This window comes from Aplysia californica, unplaced genomic scaffold, assembly GCF_000002075.1.
Source record: "Aplysia californica isolate F4 #8 unplaced genomic scaffold, AplCal3.0 scaffold00542, whole genome shotgun sequence".
NCBI lineage: Eukaryota > Metazoa > Mollusca > Gastropoda > Aplysiida > Aplysiidae > Aplysia > Aplysia californica.
In genome coordinates this window covers 195,807-215,068 of record NW_004797812.1, presented here as the reverse complement: position 1 = coordinate 215,068, position 19,262 = coordinate 195,807, and the positions used below count along the sequence as shown (strand labels likewise).

Below are 19,262 nucleotides of genomic sequence, written 5' to 3'. Positions count from 1 at the left end.
AGAGAGAGAGAGAGAGAGAGAGAGAGAGAGAGAGAGAGTTGCTCAATGAGTAGGGAGCAGAGTGCTGCTATTTGACACAATTCAAAAGAAAATTTTTAATAAAGCTACTGCCTTGTGCTAAGGCAAAATGCGTTATTTGTTTCCTTGTATCCTGATTATCTCCTCTGTATCCTGCAGTGTTGCCTGCAGCTGTACACATGTGACGGTCTGGAAGTGACTACGGTTGAGGGCTTGGGCAACACTCGTAAAGGGCTGCACGCCATACAGGACAGGCTTGCCAAGTACGATGGTGCTCAATGTGGCTTCTGCAGCCCTGGCCAGGTCATGAACATGAATGGGTGAGGCTGGGACTTTTGCAGTCTATAGGACTAGGAGTTTTTTGTTTGTTTATCTCAACTTTGATTTTCTGGTTTGGAGAATGTTCTTTCAGTTCCTTAGTGTCCCATTTCATCTGCAGGCGAATCTGATCAGCTGTTCGAAGCCCTGGAGGCTACATTTTCCAGGAGAGAGAGAAAATATTGTTTCTCTCTTTTTAAAACTGTACCTAAATTGTGTATCTTTTCTTTCTTTTTTTCAAAATTTAGAATTAAAATTTCTCGCCCACATGCAACCGATACCACAGACAAACAGACCACTGTAAAAAAGGAATTTCAGAATTTTGGGTTTCGTATATCTCAACATGAAGCTGCCTGGCTTCCTGGATTAGACATAGTCTCAGGAATCAAGGCAGCTGCCTGACAAAAAGAGGATTTAAATCCATAGGATAAGAGGTCAAGGGGAAAGCCATGTGAATCTCGGAGAAGAGTCACAGAGAATGATGTACAAAAACATGGATAGACAATGGATAATATCAAGAAGCTAGCCCAGGATAGGGAAAGGTGGAGAGTGTTTGTTTGTGGCCTATTCCCTGATGCAGGGTGAGAAAGGTACTCGTGATTAAAATGACATCTGAACAGCTGGCCAATGATTTGCTGTCCATCCTTGAAGTACTTTGTTTTTCTTAACTCTGATTTCTTGTTTGGAGAATGTTTTATCAATTCTATTGAACTTTTTGAGGTCTGACTGAATCAACAGCCTGTTTTTATCATGGTTGATACTGCGCTACCACGTTGGATTCTGAGAATGATTGAGTAGAAAGCAGATGTGTGACGGGGTTAGAAGGGGAGTAAGATGTAGGTAGGAAACCATAATGAATGGAACAAAATGACTTATGTGTCTTCATAACTATAAGAGCCTAGATAATTTACTTGCTTTTATCTATTTTCAAAACACTGATGCAATAGACTGCGTAAGTATAGAAACTATTGATTGAGTTTGTTTAGTATCTTTTGGTCTTTCTTGAACTCTTTGACAACCTTTTTTTCAGGATTTTGCTTAAAAATCCCAAGCCAACCATGCAGGAAATTGAAGATGAATTTGATGCAACCATTTGCAGATGTACAGGTAAGTAACGGCTTCAAGACTTTATCATAGACTGTTTGACGGCATGAACTGTATGAAAGTAGAACCTAGGTCAGCATAATGTTTACTTCCTCCTCAACCACAAAGGCCTTTTTTTTTCTCAGAACTAGCTACATATAAGGTCATTTTATGGATTGTTTATGCTAAGCACTGCTTGTTTCTTGATTTTTTTTTCAACCAGTTCCTTAAAGATTTCAATCAGTTGCCGCTTAGAAAAGTCCATACTTTATGGATTCGAATAGCCAGAAATCAAACCAGTTTGGATAAAAATATATGATTGTTTATCTAATGTTTAGAATTGCATGGTATCATGATTTTTATCTTTGCTATATATAACTATATGTTGTTGTTTATTTTGTAAGCAATTAGTTTTCTGTTCAACTTTTTTCTTTGCCAATTTTTAATATTTTTTTTATGCTCACAAGGTGTGTGTGTTATTTTGTTAAAATTTTGGTGTAATTGTGTAATTCTCCTCTGCAATCTTTTTTCTCCTTATACAGGCTATCGGTCAATTTTGGATGCCATGAAATCCTTTGCTGTTGATGCCCCGGCCAGCCTGCCTGGAGGCTTGATTGACATTGAGGTAAAAGTTCCTTGGAACCTTTTTCCAAACTGATTTATATCTTACTTGTACTTAATGAGTCAGTTTGGGGGTATTTATTTATTTTTTAAAATATTTGTGTCTTGTTTTGTTTGTGGGGGATGAGGGGAGTATTCTATGCCCTTTTGTGGTTGCCGCCCATTTTGAGTAATTTTTCCTGAGCCAAAGTAAAGTGTTGAAAAACTGTCCTTATAATTAGTGAGTCAATATTATTTTTATGTTTGATCCAGTCAGAGTAACAGTGGACGGTACTTTTATTTTCAGTCTTGTTTTGTTTCTGGTAGAATGTCATTGTTTTACTGCTTTTCCATAGCATTTATCTGGATAAGAAAGAACAAAAATGTTAGTAGAAATACTGTAGCTTATGTTTATTGGACATGATCTTAATTGAAAAGATAGCAATATAATGGGAGGGATTTGATTGAGGCGAGGGTTGTTTTTTTCAAACGATAATGGCTTTTGCTTTTTTGTCTATTTGTTGGGTTCAGGCTGAGCTTTGTCCTCAGTTGTGTTTTTATTTTTGCCTACATTTAATTTACTGGATCGATAATTACATTTACAATTACATTTTTCTGTGTTTGTAAAGTGCACTACAAACAACGTATCCCAATGAACCAATTCATTTGTGTGTTACTGCCTTTGCCCTTCTGTGCCCTGACCATGCACTTTAACATACAGTGAGATATATATATATATATATATATATAGAGAGAGAGAGAGAGAGAGAGAGAGAGAGAGAGAGAAGTGTTGATTATATAACACATAAGTTGGGAGACAGCTGGATTGTGTATGTTGAGTTTATTACCTATAATACTTGTATTGAGTGTGTCGTTGGTAGCTTTTACATTATCTTAAAAGTAGCATGGGATGCACTATTTTTTCTGCACCCAAGCGGATAGGTGAATAGAGATAATTTGTTAAACTCTAGCCTTGGGACGTCAGCACATGTATCTCCTGTTTGGTGAGATTTTGCATTTGTTAGTCAGCAGCTGTATAGCCAAGATTCCTGTGTGCATAAGAGGCAGGGGGATATTAGAGATGTGTTGAAATTAGTTATAATCGATAATGATTTGATGCAATGTTCATTGCTGCGGGAGAACAGATCTGTTACAAAAGACATGCACTGAGCCGGCTTTTCAAACACTGCTTTGTGAGCACATATGTTTGCCATGAAGTGTTCTGCATGTAATGCTACAAGCCTAAGAAATTATTATTTGCTATCACTATTTGTCTCAGTATGTTATTCAGTATCCAGATATATATATATAGATTTATGATACAGGTATCAATTTTGTGAGCTGCTCCATATGGATTAGTTCATTATGCTTCAGCTGTTCTCTCTCTCTCCCTCTCCCTCTCTCTCTCTCTCTCTCTCTCTCTCTCTCTCTCTCTCTCTCTCTCTCTCACACACCCACCCACACACACACACACACACACACACACACCATGTCCCTTTTCATCCTGCTAGATTGTAGGCATGTGGGGTGTGTAAGAGCTCAAACACACAGGCTCCATACAGACCTTACTTTTTTCCGGGTCAGAAAAATTGTATACTGAAAAGTGATGTTATACCGTTCACACAGGGTCCATAGTCCATACAGACCATACAGATTTTTCCGGTTTCAAGATAGTGCTCACGAGGAAGCACAAGATATTTCTGCTTTCGTCGTACAAAAGAAAAGCCCTAGAATCCAAACGGCGTCACTGGATTCACCCGATTTGTAAAGACCGAGGAGCTTTGGGAGAATTCAAATTGTTGCCCCAAATATTTGCTGATGTTGAGAAATGTTTGGAATACAGTCGAACCTGCCCTAACGGCCACCTCTGTAAGGTGGCCACCTGTACAAACGGCCACTTTCCATTTTCCCCCTTGCGTTTTTTCTATATAATTTAACTGTGTAGAACGGGCACCTGTCCAACGCGGCCGCGGCCACCATATTTCAATCACCTGTCGTTGTTAGGTTATCCCTCCAACCGATCACGTTGCATAGGCCCCTCCCAATGTTGACCAATAGGTAGATCTACCAATTTTCAGCTGCTGGTAAGGTAAGCGTGTGATCCCTAATCACCCTTGAGCCCCGCCCAGAACTCATACACAAATTGTGAGATGAGTGGTCACTCTTTACCCAGTCTGAAACAAAGTAACAATGGACGTCAACATGAACTTGCGACACAAGCGTCGCTCGTTCTCCGAGTGGTGGCGACCCATGTGGTTGTTTTAACATGGCACTCGATCTTCCTCGTCTTATACATTTCGTGTTATTGTCACCCTTGCGCAAAATCAGCAACAAAATAAAAATTGCAAACAAAATACAAACCAACAACAATGCGGCTACTTTCGATTGGGACTTCAGATGGGAATTGTTTGTTTTCTTCATCTTGATCAGTCCTGCCTAAGACGGCCTCCTGTCTTATACGACCACTTTTCTCCTTGACAATGGGTGGCCGTCTTACACAGGTTTGACTATTTTCGAAGGACGCCAACAATATTTTGTGGACGAAATCTCTGTTGGTTTAACTTTTGTCTTTTTATATCATAAAGCGCTGTTCTTGCCCACACAAGTTCGATAAGCTGTGCTGCGTCCATTTTGCACCATGTGCAAAATGTGTAGCGGAGTGTGTATTCCGGCGTGTTTAGGTTTAGTAACGTCAACTCCCCTTTTCTGTCCGCCCAGACCAGAAAATGTATGGCTTGCTTGACGCAATCCAGATTGTGCAATGGACGGAAAAATCTGGACTCAACAGTCTGGCTGCTGTGTGCATGTCAAGTTGTAAAATATAATGTTGAGCGCAAACACACTTTTTATGTATGGTCTGTGGGGAGCCTGTGTGTTTGAGCTCTTACTAGTAGTTTGTAGTTCTTTCTCTTCCTCTTTTCCTCTTGTTTCTGTCTGTATTTCCTCCTCTTTCCCTATACTAAGTCACTTTCATTTTGTCAATGGGCTTATTAGTCACATCTTGCTGTAAGTATGCAAGGGATAGAGAACTGATGAAAGTGTAATATTATGTTAAATCAGCTAATGCTAAGCCGATAAGAAGTGTTAAGGTTATGCTCAAAAACATACAACTGACAAAACTGGTCATTTCCATTAGATGTGGTCCTCCCTGTCTTTAAAAAAAAATTATTTCTTGTTCATATTTTCAATGTTTTTATTTTTTTGAACAGGAACTGGAAGGCAAAATGTGCAGAAAGAGTGGAAAGCCTTGCACAGGTCACTGCAGCAAAACCAATGAGAGGAAAGATAAGGCTTGTGGGAATCAGACGGACCAATCAATACACATCGTGAGTAATGGCAGCCAATGGCTGAAGCCAACCAGTCTGCAGGAGCTGTGTGGTCTGTTGGACAAGCATCGTACTGATAACTACAGACTTGTGTTTGGCAACACTGGCTTTGGTGAGTCTCCTCAATGACGCTTTTTCTGCTCTAGCAACCTTCAAAATGAACTGTTCTGTGGTTTTCAGGGCATCAAATTTAAAGAAGAAAAACCAAAACATTTGTGAATATTTTCTGCGGTTGTATTTTTCTGAAAGTCACCACCAGGAACTAAATTTTTTAGCTTGTCATTGAAATACATTTTAAGACCTGTAGATGTGTGCAAATAAGCCTGAAATGCTTGAAAAACCTCTTTACCTGTATAATGTAATAGCAAAAAAATTTTCCCGCGATCAGTTTCTCTGAAAGATTAAAGCCCTTTTACTTATTCCAGCATAGGTTTTTCGTTTGATGATATCAGATTAGCTTCGTATAAGTTTGGGAAAGGGCTTTATCTCTAGTTATGATTGCATTGTTTGTCTCACGCACTGCTTTTACCTGATGAAACAATCGGAGTGTTTTTGTTCAGTATTATTTGAATTGGATGGAAACAACCCACAAATCCTTTTATCTTGAGCCTTTCCTATTTCATCAACATTGGCAGATTCTGGCTCTTATGATAATGTTGACAAAACAGAAAATGTTGCTGTTATTCTGACTACAGTGCAAAGAATCAAAGTTAAATATTATGAAATTGAATTATATTTTCAGGAGTGTACAAGGAAATTGGGCCATGGATGTACAGTATTCTTATTGACTTGCGTGGTGTCAAAGACATGTACACCATTGACGTAAGTACAAGTACAATAGAACACCATTGCGATGTGATTCTTGGATTCCAAAATGATTCAAAACCAGGTCATTTAGATGTGATATGGTTTTTGAAGTAATGTTTAGATTTGCTCCTTCTATCGTGTGCTAAGATTTTGTATTTGCTCTTGTACTGTTCTTTCCGGGATAATTATGGTCCCACTCTGTTTTCAATCTTTTTGTTTGGCTTTGCCACAGAATATAACTGTTAAGAAGTAATGAGCCTTACAGACTAGAGCTATTTGAGTCACCAAAGTATTTTCTTTTTTTCCCCAGTTTGACCCAACCATCGTTCTTGGGGGAAACCTGAGCATCAGTAACCTCATTGACCTCTTCCAGCGCTCCCAGACGGATCCCAGCATCTCATATGGAGCTGCTTTTGCCAAGCACCTGAAGAAAGTTTCAATGCATGGCATTCGTAACGTACGTTTTGAAAGTAATTGATCTCAGAGTAATAATAATAATGCTGTGTTCGGTCTAGTCTCCACCATGCATTATTCTCTAACTTGATATCTGCAATGCAGTCCATGATGTGGTGTGTACAATGAAAAAGGAAAGAGGAAATTAGTTGGAAGTAAACAAAGTAGGTCAGAGCCTCTATTTTGATACAATAGAGTTACTATACCACTTTAGTCCCAAAGCCATTGAGCGATACAAAAGTTGGTGGAAAAGTTGCATTTTTTAAAGAAAAACGTAAAATGTGTGAGTGTGATATGTTAAGGCTTTAACACCCCTTGCATGGACTGTTATGTTGTGAAAAGTGGTGTAGCAAAGCTCAGAAGAAGGGGAGCAATATAAACAGTGACTTTAGCAACTGAGTGGTATGTCATTATTACCACAGGGGCTCTTGCATTAGTAATTTATCAGGATAACAAAAGTATCAGCCGTTTAAATTACTGTAACGTGGTGTTGAACGAGTCAAACAGATTTTTTGTTGTTAATGATTGCTGTTTATACTTGTATGTGTTGCTAAGTAAAATTAAGACATAATATCTGGTTTACACCTTTTTTTTTTTTTTTTTTTTTAAATTTCAAGTTAAGAACATTCAATGTTCTTTCATATTGTTTATACTGTGTGACAGACCTGTAAATTAAAAACAGCATTTTTAATTAACAACATTCTGATGTGTTTGGATGGTGTAGACTGTTCTTTCTACTTGCTTAATTTATGGTTTTTTAATAAACTCAAAGTAGTGATTTGTCTGATTTTATTAAAATATGAACACTTATGTTGAAGGTACAAACAGATTTAAAAGGTTTTTTTCCTTTTGATAAATCTTGACTGTCTTTGACTTTTATGATTTATTCCCTGTCTGAATGTTCCAGATGGCTGCCTGGCCAGGCAACCTGATGCTGAAACACCTACACAATGAGTTTGTGTCTGATATTTTCATGCTTCTGGAGACAGTTGGAGCTCGTTTGATCATTTGTAAGTTTCAGACGTAAGACTGCCAAGGCACTGTTTTGGTTTAGATATGTACACAGACACAGATACACACACACAGACAGACAAACACCTACATGCAGTTTCATGCCCACACTTCCGTATGCACACACACGCACCCAAATTGTCATTGGATGGATTTACAAAATTATGATATTCCCACACAGGTGACAATAACTGAAAAGCTCATATTGATGATGTCACGAGTGAATTAATATGTCTGTTGGTTCTTGGTTTTTTAAAATGTTTACTTCTTACAAATGTCTGGTATTCTGAACTTAATGGGTGTTTGGTGTCAATGATGATTTTCTCTGCAGCTTTCACAATATTGATATTGCTAAGCTTAGTGAAAGAGTGGAGTAAACTATTAACAACTGTTGCTGTTTTTCATAAAACGCTCAGTCCAAACAAAGTTGTTGTTTAAAGACATTACCGCAGTAACACGAAACTGAAAAAGTAATTTAACTATCAATTGTTGTCCTATAGGAAGTTTCCATTACATTTCTGGGTTTTTTCGAATGACTCTAATTTTCTAAGAGATAAAAAGTAGCTGTGGGTGGTTGGCGGGTGCTCTGGTGTGGTTTGCTTCTTCTTTCCTATCAAACAGCTATCGTCCTTATCTCCCCTTTTTCTTTTTTAATGTTTGTTACTCTCTTGTAACGTCTCTAATCTTCTGGCGCTCATATGACCTTATGCATTTGCGAGCTCAGTAAAACCTCTACTAAAACTTTTTTTTTAAAGTAGCTTTAGATGAGCTTTTTGGTATGGTAGACAATGAGATAGATCGATTATTTATTTTAAATTCAAACATTATTCTTAAAATTTGTTTTTATATAGTTAGGTTGCTGTGCACTTATGCAGTCTTACTCCTTTGATGAGTTTTATGTATTTATTCACTCTCCCTCTGATTTTTAATATTTTCATTCACATGTACCTTTTCTCAGTAAGAATTACAGTATAACATGGATAGATCGATTTCGTCGGGACTGGCCTCGGTAGTTCGAGGGATCCGTAGTTTGAGGGATATCTTACAAAGTTAAAGAAGAAAGAAAAAAACAGAACTGCAGGCACAGTTCGAGGGTTTTTAGTTTTCTGTGTTTGACCTGTCCATGTTATACTGTACTTTGATCAACTTCTCTTTAGTATTGGTTATGTATGGTGCTTGCTCCTTGTTATCTTTGAGTATTTCTCTTTTGATTTCTTCTAGTTGACGGAGATGGCACCCGCAGTGAAGTGTCTCTGCCAGACTTTCTGTCACTGGACATGAAGGGCAAGGTCATTGCGGCAATGGCGCTGCCAACGTTTCAGTCAAAAAATATGGTCTTCCAAACTTTCAGAACCAGCCTCCGACTTCAGGTATCTTGGATAAGATGTGATAAGATCTGAAAGCAGAAGAAATATAAACGAGAAAATGACAGATATTGCTCCTGTTTTTTGTATTGAGTACACTATTTGTACAAAATTATCAAAATGAATTATTGATTTTATTCTGTATGAACACTAGGCTAATTTGTTTCTATGTATTGTCAGGGTTTTTTTTGTTAATCTTTGCAGTGGATGAATGTCTGTTAAGAAGAGCTTCTTGGCAATTTTGCCCCCACAGAGATACATAGAAGTAGAAGTGGAAAAGTAACTTCAAAGAAAAAATAATATCTGATATATTGTGAAGTCTAAATTTCTGTTGTTGAGATGGCATTCTATTGTACTGACTTGATTGCCAGTTGCAGAACATTTTTTTTACTGTGCTTTTGATTAAAGCAAACAAGCCTGGACTTTCACTTTGTTCCTTTTGGACAAATACAAGATATATTAATATATGCATCTCATATTGTTTCTGAATATTCCAGGCATGTCACTCATATGTCACAGCTGGCTTCAAGTTTGAGTTGGATGCATCGCAAAACTACCTCGTGCAAAGCAAACCCAGCATTGTGATCCTTGGAATCAATGCCAAGCTGGTAGGAATGAATCTTGAGCATTTCTGTGTGTTTCCTGTAAAAATGGTCAAAATGTCATCCCAATCAATTTTGTATTTAGTGCAAAAATTAAAGGTTCATGCATTTTCTCATCGTATGTTAGGGGCTACGAAAAAACATATAGGAAGGTGCGGAAGGCTTATTTGGGGATGTTGTTTAAAATAAGGCAAAAGCTTTATTTTTCTATCTCAAAATTTTGAGATATGGAAAAGATAAATTTTTTCTATATCTTCATCTTCGAACAATTGTATTTATTGGAAATATTTTTCATACAAACTGTTTTGATGACGTCCTTCTGTGTAGAAATATTGTAAATACTGGAGACGGGTGGGAAGCGCTTTTTTCTTCCCGAGCGAGAAGACCGAGAAGCTTACCTACTTCTCGCTGGGACCGGTCCTGGTCCCGAGAAGTGGTTTTCGTCTCGCGACCAATTTCTCTTCTCATGCTGTTCACGGGCAGCTCGCTCAGTGAGAAGGCCGGCCGTGGCGGGGATCTAAACTAGGCTAACCCTGTTGCGCAGGCGATGAAGGAAGGTCGGAAGACATAGGCCTTGGCCCTGATCAACTCCCCACTGGCCTCATCTCGCCACCCTCTCCCCTCCCTCTCCCCTCCCTTTCAGTTTCAGAGGACGGCACGGTGATGGGTGACACTGTCTGCTTGTCATTTCTCACTAGCTGTGCTGCTCTTTCCGTTGACACCTCTCACTCTCATTACTCATTATGTAAAGCCAATGAGCGGTATCACTTCTCAGTACCGGGCAGTAGTTTAGTGCCCGTGAAATGACGGGAAGGGCATTTCTTGTGAGAAACGGGTATTAATCTCGGCTCGTGCCCGCTCCTAGTAAATACCAAATGAGAGACTTCCCCAGTGAAACCCATTGTATGTGAATATTGTAGAAGTAGAAAAGGACAGGGGGACTGGATATCTTTCATTTAACTTTTTATTTGGCCATATCATGGAAAATTTAGAAGTAATTTTCTCAAAACTTTTCCTTACAGCGAGTCCCAATTGCTTGTGAATAAAGTGCAAATAGCTCAAGAAAATGGAGCTTTCAAATGTTGAAAATATCAGTTTAAAACATTTTCACCTGAGGACATGTTTCTTCAGAGCCTCTTTCCTATGTTAGAAGGGCGAAACTCAACTGGAGTTATGATTGTGTAACATTAATTAGTTTTGAAGCATTTGGCGCCATGGAATGTCAAAAACCTAAACTTAAACATAATTTTTCTCCCTTGCTTACCTTTTCTCACAAAATCTGTAAAGCATGCACAAGATATCTGAAAAATATAAAGAACAGCATATTCAAAATTGATTGTTCTTTGTGGAACTACTATCTTAAATTTTCATGATCAAAGACATTTGAGTTTTATCACAAACATTATTTCTCGTAATGTGGTCTGTTTGATATGACATATGCTGAACTATATGCATTCTGTGTTTTATTGCTCCTTTGAGATTTTATGAGGCTCACACTCACAAACATGTATATATAATACAGACACACACTCGTTAATACATAATTTATGCAGACACACTGACAGACTTACGCACGCACACACACGCTCACACACAGACAGACACATATACACACACACATACACACTCACACACACACTCGCGCGCACACACACACACACACACAAACACACACACACTTGCACACACACACACACACACACACACACACACACACACACACACACACACACACAGATGCAGTGTCAGCACTGAGTGTCTGAGTGCCTGACATCAGAAACTGCAGATAATTCTTGTTCTTTTTATTCCTATGAATTGAATAAACTCAATTCAGTATAGATTTAAAGTAATTACACTAATTCTTGTTCTTTTTATTCCTATGAATTGAATAAACTCAATTCAGTATAGATTTAAAGTAATTACACTATTACAATTCTATTTCATTTCTTTTGTAGATCCATGCCTCTGTGACAGAGGCCTACTTGGAAGGCAAACAACTGGGAGATCCAGCAGTGCTCAAAAGTTAGTGTAGATAATTTATAAGATCTATTAGAAAGTTTTGCCTGGGAAACAATGGTTCTTCGTATGAGAGCACTTTTACTTGCAAAAACAAGTACTGTTCACCAGTGGATTTTATGTCATTGCCATTGTCAGTCCTGCAGCATTTGAGATTTCACACGTTGTCACAATATTATTTTACAGAATGCAGAAAGTCAAGTTTTAAGAAGATTTTTTGAAAAGAAACAATCACCAAAAATAAGGGATATTATCAGGTCTTATTAACACATTTTTGGAGTCTTTTTCATGGTCATTTATTTCCGACAATGTGCACATTAATAGAAAACTTACCAATTATGCCTTTAAGACAATGATAAAACAATCCCCTTCCATGGACATTTTGAAGATTCCTAGAAGATAAATGAAACTAAATCAGTGTCCCCATCTTTACTGAGTCCCTATGTAGTATCCCACTCTCTGACCCTAAACTTTTAATGGCAAGACATAAACTGTATCTTATTCCTTTATCATTTTTCTTTTTTTTTTCAACTCGAGGAAGATAATTTTACTCTCAGTACAGTTGTATAGTGTCAGTTCAACTGTTGTGATACTTAATGTGTTTTGTGTTCACAGCTGCTCTGTTGACCTTGTCCTCTGAGCTGGTGCCTGATGTGTCGCCTTTAGGAGGCGGGACCGCCTACAGGAAGTCCCTGGCGTTGTCCATGTTTTATAAGGTTAGGAGTTGCTCCTTTGAACTGTAGTGTTGATTGACATACTGTTGTCCGATTAGACAAAAATTATATTCAGATTTGAATAGCATGACGTCCAGCATGACGTCCGTTCCGACTTCCGACCCTTGTTCCTAAATATTTGCAGCATTTATGAATTTTTTTTCGATTATGATGATAACAATGAAGACGTGAGCTTTAATATTGAGTTACTAGATCTATCTAAACTGCCCTACCCCTCCCCCCTCCCCCGTGCATCATTAGTATGAACAGAACAACCTAGTTAAGTTGACCTTGAAGGGGGGGGAGGGGCAAAGCTAATTATGTCGACCAATGAGGTTGCGCATAGTGATCACGCACTCTCGGCTAGCTGGGGGAAGGTGTGTTGGGAAGAGGCCACGGCTGTCAATTTTGTGGGATGTAATTTTTTTTTTTAATTAAGTACAGAAAAACTATAACACAGAATTAATTAAACATGTGGAAAGACAAATGGTGGTGGAAGTAATGATGATGCTGTAGTGGTGGTGGAAAGACCCTGAGTTGTCGGTTACCGTGTACTTACACACTGCCATTGGGCAATGAGAGTGCAGTCTTTTGACTTTTGACACAATTACACAGTCTTAGTAGGTAATTCTAGTTGTAATCTGGTTTTACGTAACGTCCCCCAATGACTGTTATATTTTGTTACCTCCTTACACTCACATAACTCACTTATTTTTCGGACCCAAGTCCGAATAGATAAAAACCCATATTCGGACTCGAGTCCGAATAGATAAAAAATTTAATCGGACTTGAGTCTGAATAGAGCTGACCTTTCTGTATATGAGTCTTTGGTACTGTGAGTGTTAATATGATGACACTTTTATTTCCTTTGTAGTTTTATATCCCATGGGAGTTGTGTGTTTATGGATGGATTCTTTTGTGTGATCTACAGTTTGTTTTGGGAGCTTGCAAGACCAAAGTGAGCCCTCGCTATACCAGTGGAGGCAGCAGTCTGGAGCGCTCTCTCATCGTGGGCAAGCAGGACTTTGACTCTGACCCGACAGAGTTCCCTGTGTCCAAGCCAATGATGAAACTGACTGCAGACTATTTGGTAAAACTTTTTACTTTTGTTTTTCGGATTGAAAATAGTTTGGAATGGATTCTTAGGATATTGAAATACTTCTGAGTTGCAGAACATTTTGGATATTTTATTTTCACTTTTCTTATTTTGAGGTGATGAAGATTTACTTGAGCTGGTTGAATGATCAGTTGGCTTTTGTTCGTTATATTGTTTTTTATGTTTGGGTTTGTTTTAAATTCTGCTTTGCTTTAGGTGAAAAAAAATTACTTTTAGTATAAACATGTCCTGAAAAGGATTTCCTCCCATGTAATTCTGTATAAGTTATTTCTTCTTAACATTTTTTAAAGCTGGAAACAGACTAAATTGCAAGTATTGTGAAGAGTTGTATCCATTTTCTATGGGTCAACGCCATCGTGTATGATCAGATTACCTTCAGAGAAACACCACTAGAGGAAATTGATTACTTCACATACTTAGGTAGTATAATATTAAGACAAGGTTGGAGGAACAAATGCAGTTGTAAAGACAAGAATGCACAAGGTCCAAGGTGCTGTCACACTACTAAGAAATGTATGGAAGTTGAGAATCATCGCAAAAACCGAGACTAGGGTTATAAAAACCAATGTCCAAAGTGTACTTTATGGTAACAAATCAACAAAAAATAGTTTTTAAAAAATCAGAAAGATTGGTCACCCATTGAGAACAAGGAAAACTGTCTTTACCTACCAAGCATTTAAACAGATCCTCAAGGAAAGATAAAGAAAGGAAGGCCTAGAAATGCTTGAAGGAGGGACATAGATTTTGCCGTAAAGGTGATTGGATACAGCTGGTTAGAGGTGGATACTATAGCCCTGATGAGAAGTACACAGAGAGTTCCTGTTGGTGGCATGATTATACCCTGGTACAGGGTGAAAAAGACTGATGATTGATAATGTACATTTTCCCTCCTAGGTATGTCTGTAGTAAAAGTGTCAAAAACCATAGATTATGATTCCATCAGTAGTTTTAACTGTTATAAGTTATAATGTAAATGTTTTATGTTTTTGTTGTGTTCTGTTTTTTTGCAATGGTTAACTCCACAGGCTGAATATTATTCATTACTATGGCCCTTGTTCTTCATGTTGTTGATCATTTTTGGTTTTTATCATTGGTTGTCCTTTTGCTGCCCCCAGACAACTGGAGAGGTCAAGTTTTTGGACGATCTACCTTCTGCCCCTGGTCAGTTGTCTGCTGCAGTTGTCATAAGTCAAGTAGCCAAGGCCAAGATCGACAAAATTGACCCTTCAGCTGCTTTGGTATGTTTTACAACATCATTCTCATAGGTTTTCTGACTTTTTTTCCCATGTGATTTGCCTGTTTCTATTTTACAATTTTTATTTTTGGTTGTATAAACGTGGTACCTTATGATCTCCCCTGATGCAGGTGGTATCTATAGTATTCTTAGTGTGTTCTTTAAACTTTTCTTTTTCTGAAGGGCTCTTCAGAAAAGATGGAGTCATAATATTCAACATGTATACTGTGTTTAGGTGACTTGCTAATCTAGCGCCAAAGTATCTGGTCCAGTCCCCAGCAGGTACAGTGGAGTCTCATTTGTGTAGTTCAAGAAATGCTTATTCCACATTTAGAGGAAAATGAACACTCTCAGTTATATAGTTTGTCAACTATCTCTTTGAAATATGTTTTTTTCCCTTAACATCCCGCCACTGATTACAGAGATGGCATATGCTCAGAGTTTTTCCCCCCCCATTAACGTGCATTGCTGAGAGTATCAGTTCGTTACTTGATTCAGATTGATACAGATGACCAGATTTTTCTTCTTCTTGAATGGACCAAAGCTACTATTTTGGCACCATTTAAACCAATCCACCAAAATCATACATGCCTGATTTTCTAAGTCATGGTAAGGTCCACTGAAGAAAAATGTGACCACCAGCACAAGGCTACTGCGCGCCACATGACATTGTAGGGTTGGATCTTTTGCTTGCATAGAATGTGATTGGCCCCACTGAATCCCATGGTCAAATCTAATAACCAGAAGCAAATTTCTATTTGAAATAGTGTACACAAACCAATGCCATTGCCATACCCAATCATGCAGATCAGGTCTGTTTGACCAATCCAAGAAGTGACAGGAATTGTGTTTGGCAGTTTTGATTTTATCACTGACCTATAAAAACATGGCTTTGTCGTTACAATTTTTTTTAAATGTAAAAGTTGATATATATCTGTGCCCATACAGAAACTGCCTGGAGTTGTGGATTTCATCAGTGCCTCTGACATCCCAAAGGGTGGCGTGAACAACTGGCGTCCAACTGGCATATATGGAGATGCCACAGAGGAGGTAAATGCCCCACTTCCCTGATGAAGTTTGGTCAGATCTAGAGTTTTTAAAATCTGTAAAGTTTTTTTTGGGTCTAAATGAGATTCATTATAGGCTATGAAGCAAGTGGTGGGGTCAGGGTAAGGGCTTTGATGTTGTCTGCTCCCTCTACTTCTTTCCAATGTTGTTATTGTCTTCCGTTTTGATCTGTTTTTAACTAAATGAAGCTGACATTGTATGGCTTGCATTTGACTCCTAAGTCGACGCCATACTTCCGTGAAAAGGCATCCAATTTAACAGATAATTGTATACTTGTGTTTTTATCCAACTGTTGTATTTAGCTGCTGTGTGTTCAGTTCACTAAGTTTTGTTGGGGGGGGGGGGGGGTTCTTTGGTTGTGGCCTTGTAATGTTGAAAATTTGTGCAAATTGTGAGAAGGGATGGCTGGATAGCTGTGTTGTGGCGGTCAGTCTTTTCTATTTTTGGACTGTGATTCTATTATCCTACGTTGCTCTTGGTGAATTGTAGCCATAATTGCGCTAATAAGCTATCAGCTACGATGGTATGGATAATGACTAAAGCTACAGATTTTCTCTCCATCTTGTTTTGTTCACCTATCCTTTTCTTTTTGACCTTGTGGCTTTTTTTCATAGTCTTGTTTTGTTTTTATTTTTTTCGAAATTTTTTCCTACTCCTTGTATGTTGCTGTCTGATGGCAATGAGTGATTATTCCCATGTTTAGCTGAGTAGGTTGCTGATAATCGGTTTGAGATATCAGAGTTAACCTGCTCCTGTCAAGCATGTGTGTTACTTTATCCTTTCTCCTTTTTTCCCTTTCTTTTAGCCAGTTAATTTTTTTTTCTATCTTCACAATCTTTTCTTCTCCAGACCAGTAAGTGCACAGTGGATGCCATGGTATGCTTTCCACCTTCCACAACTTTTTAAAATTCCCATGTGGTGGAATCCACTTCCTGGAAAATTATGGCGGTTATTTTATTGACACTGTCAATTGCTTTTTGGAGACTTAAGTTCAGTTGTTGGCTTGTGGGAACTCAGATGTTGTCTGCTTGTCCTGCTTTTTTTTTTTTCATGATTATTATTTTTCTGTACTGCTTCCTTTGTGAAATGTGTCTGTTATGTTGCTGACTAGCACTATACCTCACATCCGCTCAACTGTTATATCCCCAGTTACTGTGTTCTGGTAATGTGGTCTACAATGGTCAGCCTATTGGTATCATCGTAGCAGGTAAGGCAGGATTCTCTACAAGTTTTTGATGGGTGGGCTTGAGTGTTTTTCTTGCTCTACTTCTTTGCAGTGATAATATTATCTGATCTGTTCCTTGGGAAACATGCTTGATATTTGTGTTGAACAGTATGGCTGTCTGCTTTTGTTCTGGAGGTTCAAGGTATTGAGTAGTGACTGGTTCCCGGCAGGCGTGGTCCTAAATCAGTGCGTTTAGAAAAAATATGACATTTCTTTTCTTTCACGTCCCCCCCACCCCCAAATGGGATCTGGTTTAAAGGAATCTCAAAGTTTGAAAATAAGAATTGCCAGGAACTCTAGTTGAACAATGCGTTCTCATTTTATTTGTCATCCAATGTAGGATGAAAGAAGCTGCCCACACAAAAAATGTTCAAAAGTCAAACTGACTAAATTGTTGTAAATATAAATATCTAAATCAGAGGCCAGTTTGTTTTTAATGATATTTGTTTCATCTCTTATATGCTTGGCCCTCCAGGTCTTGTGGATATGGCATCATGCTTACTTTCATGAGATTTGACTGGTGGTTTTTCAGTTGCGCTTTCCCCTAGTAAAGTACTTTATTTTGTTTCCTTTTGTCTGTTCAACCTAGGATTCAGGATGGGTGTTAAGTTGTCAGCAATGTGCAATATATATACATGACTGCAACGTGTTCCTAACAGGCTTCATATGCTTATAGCTGGACAGAGAGCGAAAGTGGCTGAAAATATATAGCTCAGAGAGTTATTGTGAATTTTAGTGACATTTTCTTTGGGAAGTGTGGAAAACTAGAATACTGTGTTGAGTTAATATTGGTCTTTGATCTTTGCCACAGACACAGAAACAACAGCCCAGACAGGAGCGTCCATGGTCCAGGTCACATATAAAGATATTCAGGAGCCGATTGTGGACATAATGGATGGAATCCAAAAGAAATCCTTCTTCCCCAATCCTCCGCCACCCGTTGTGGTGGGAGATGCCAAAGGTTTGGATAAACTCTGATAATTGGTGTGCGATTTTTGTCTGTTTTGTATTTTGTTCTTATTCTCCTGCATTCAACACCGACATTGAGGATCATTGTCTTCCACTTACATCTGTCATCTGTGATTGAAACGTTTTACATTATTGAGGTCTGAATTATACTAAGAAAAAGGGTTACTTCTGAGCTGTTGTTCTATCAAGATTCATTAGAAACATTAATTCACCAATGCTGTACAGGAAGAATAAATGCACCGATATTGTACAGGAAATATGAACTGTGTCCGTTCTACTTGTGTAGAAAATTACTTGAAATCACGTGCCGGTGTCCTAGATCTTGATTGACACTTCTGGCCCAACAACTTCACAATCTTGTTGCACTCATAGCTTTGGGGTTTTTTAAGCATAGTGCAAGTTCTTGCGAAGCATAGTGCAAGTTCTTGCATATGAGCTTCCTGAGAGAATTTTTAATGGAATGCTGCTGTACAAAATGGAGTGAGATCCATTTATGGTCAGGATACATATATGTTTATCGACTGTCTAAAAAGTTGAATGGAAGGTTTTTGGATTATCTCAGATTCCCTACTGCAAAGTTCCATATTGAGCATCTCTTGACTTCAGTCCGAAAAAGAACAGTCAACTAAGTAAACTTGATTCCTTTAGAGGAAAAGTATATATTTTTTACATTTCTCTGTAAAAAAGCAAAGGGAAACTACAGTGGAGTCTGCTTCAACTGCAATCTGCAGGACTGACAGATTTTCTTCAGTTTAGTCTTGTTTTCGGTTTAGAGAGGCTGATCAAATAGAAAAATTATAAATCTTGGGTTTATTCTCTTTCAGTTTACGACAGTTTTAACTATGTTTGGCTGATGCGGACTCCATTGTTTATTATAAGATACCCTGTGATGTCTTTATTCAAATAACAGCTTTGTCTGGAAACTCCCAAAAATTATTTTGGTTAATTGTGGAATAATACGACAGTTAACTGAGGAGCATTCCAAGCCAGAGGACCCAGTGATCTATGCAGATGGATCGGTCTGGAGGGTTGAGAGAAGTGGATGGGGTTTTGTGGTGTACAGTGGGAACAAAAAGGTTCCTAGCATGTCAGGGGCCATAGAAAGAACAACTTCAAGCATGAATATGGAGATTGAGGCCGTAACAAGAGCGCTTGGCTGTTTCAAAATACAAGACCAAGAACTACCCATCTCATCATTGTCACGGACTACCAGAGCATCTTGCGAAGGGTTGAGAAAGGGCTTCTTCGGAGTGAATAGATAAACCCAATACAACACTCATCACTTCGAGCCATCACATGGATATTCTGTCCTGGGCACTCTGGAGTGAAAGGCAATGA

The 19,262-nt window shown here is 38.4% G+C and overlaps 1 protein-coding gene across 3 annotated transcripts in view; it reads left to right on the top strand.

The window, feature by feature from the left end:
• Window positions 1-19,262, top strand: part of LOC101852648 (xanthine dehydrogenase 1) — a 65,205-nt gene that overhangs the window by 17,922 nt on the left and 28,021 nt on the right. For all 3 annotated transcript variants that reach the window (XM_005106544.3, XM_005106542.3, XM_005106543.3), the window contains exons 4-19: window positions 178-338; window positions 1,367-1,443; window positions 1,962-2,044; window positions 5,229-5,457; window positions 6,088-6,167; window positions 6,463-6,609; window positions 7,513-7,615; window positions 8,838-8,986; window positions 9,478-9,588; window positions 11,538-11,604; window positions 12,214-12,314; window positions 13,243-13,401; window positions 14,544-14,666; window positions 15,611-15,712; window positions 16,880-16,937; window positions 17,767-17,916. In XM_005106544.3, the coding sequence (XP_005106601.1) occupies window positions 178-338; window positions 1,367-1,443; window positions 1,962-2,044; window positions 5,229-5,457; window positions 6,088-6,167; window positions 6,463-6,609; window positions 7,513-7,615; window positions 8,838-8,986; window positions 9,478-9,588; window positions 11,538-11,604; window positions 12,214-12,314; window positions 13,243-13,401; window positions 14,544-14,666; window positions 15,611-15,712; window positions 16,880-16,937; window positions 17,767-17,916 (1,900 nt within the window). The remainder of the gene's footprint in view (window positions 1-177; window positions 339-1,366; window positions 1,444-1,961; window positions 2,045-5,228; window positions 5,458-6,087; window positions 6,168-6,462; window positions 6,610-7,512; window positions 7,616-8,837; window positions 8,987-9,477; window positions 9,589-11,537; window positions 11,605-12,213; window positions 12,315-13,242; window positions 13,402-14,543; window positions 14,667-15,610; window positions 15,713-16,879; window positions 16,938-17,766; window positions 17,917-19,262) is intronic.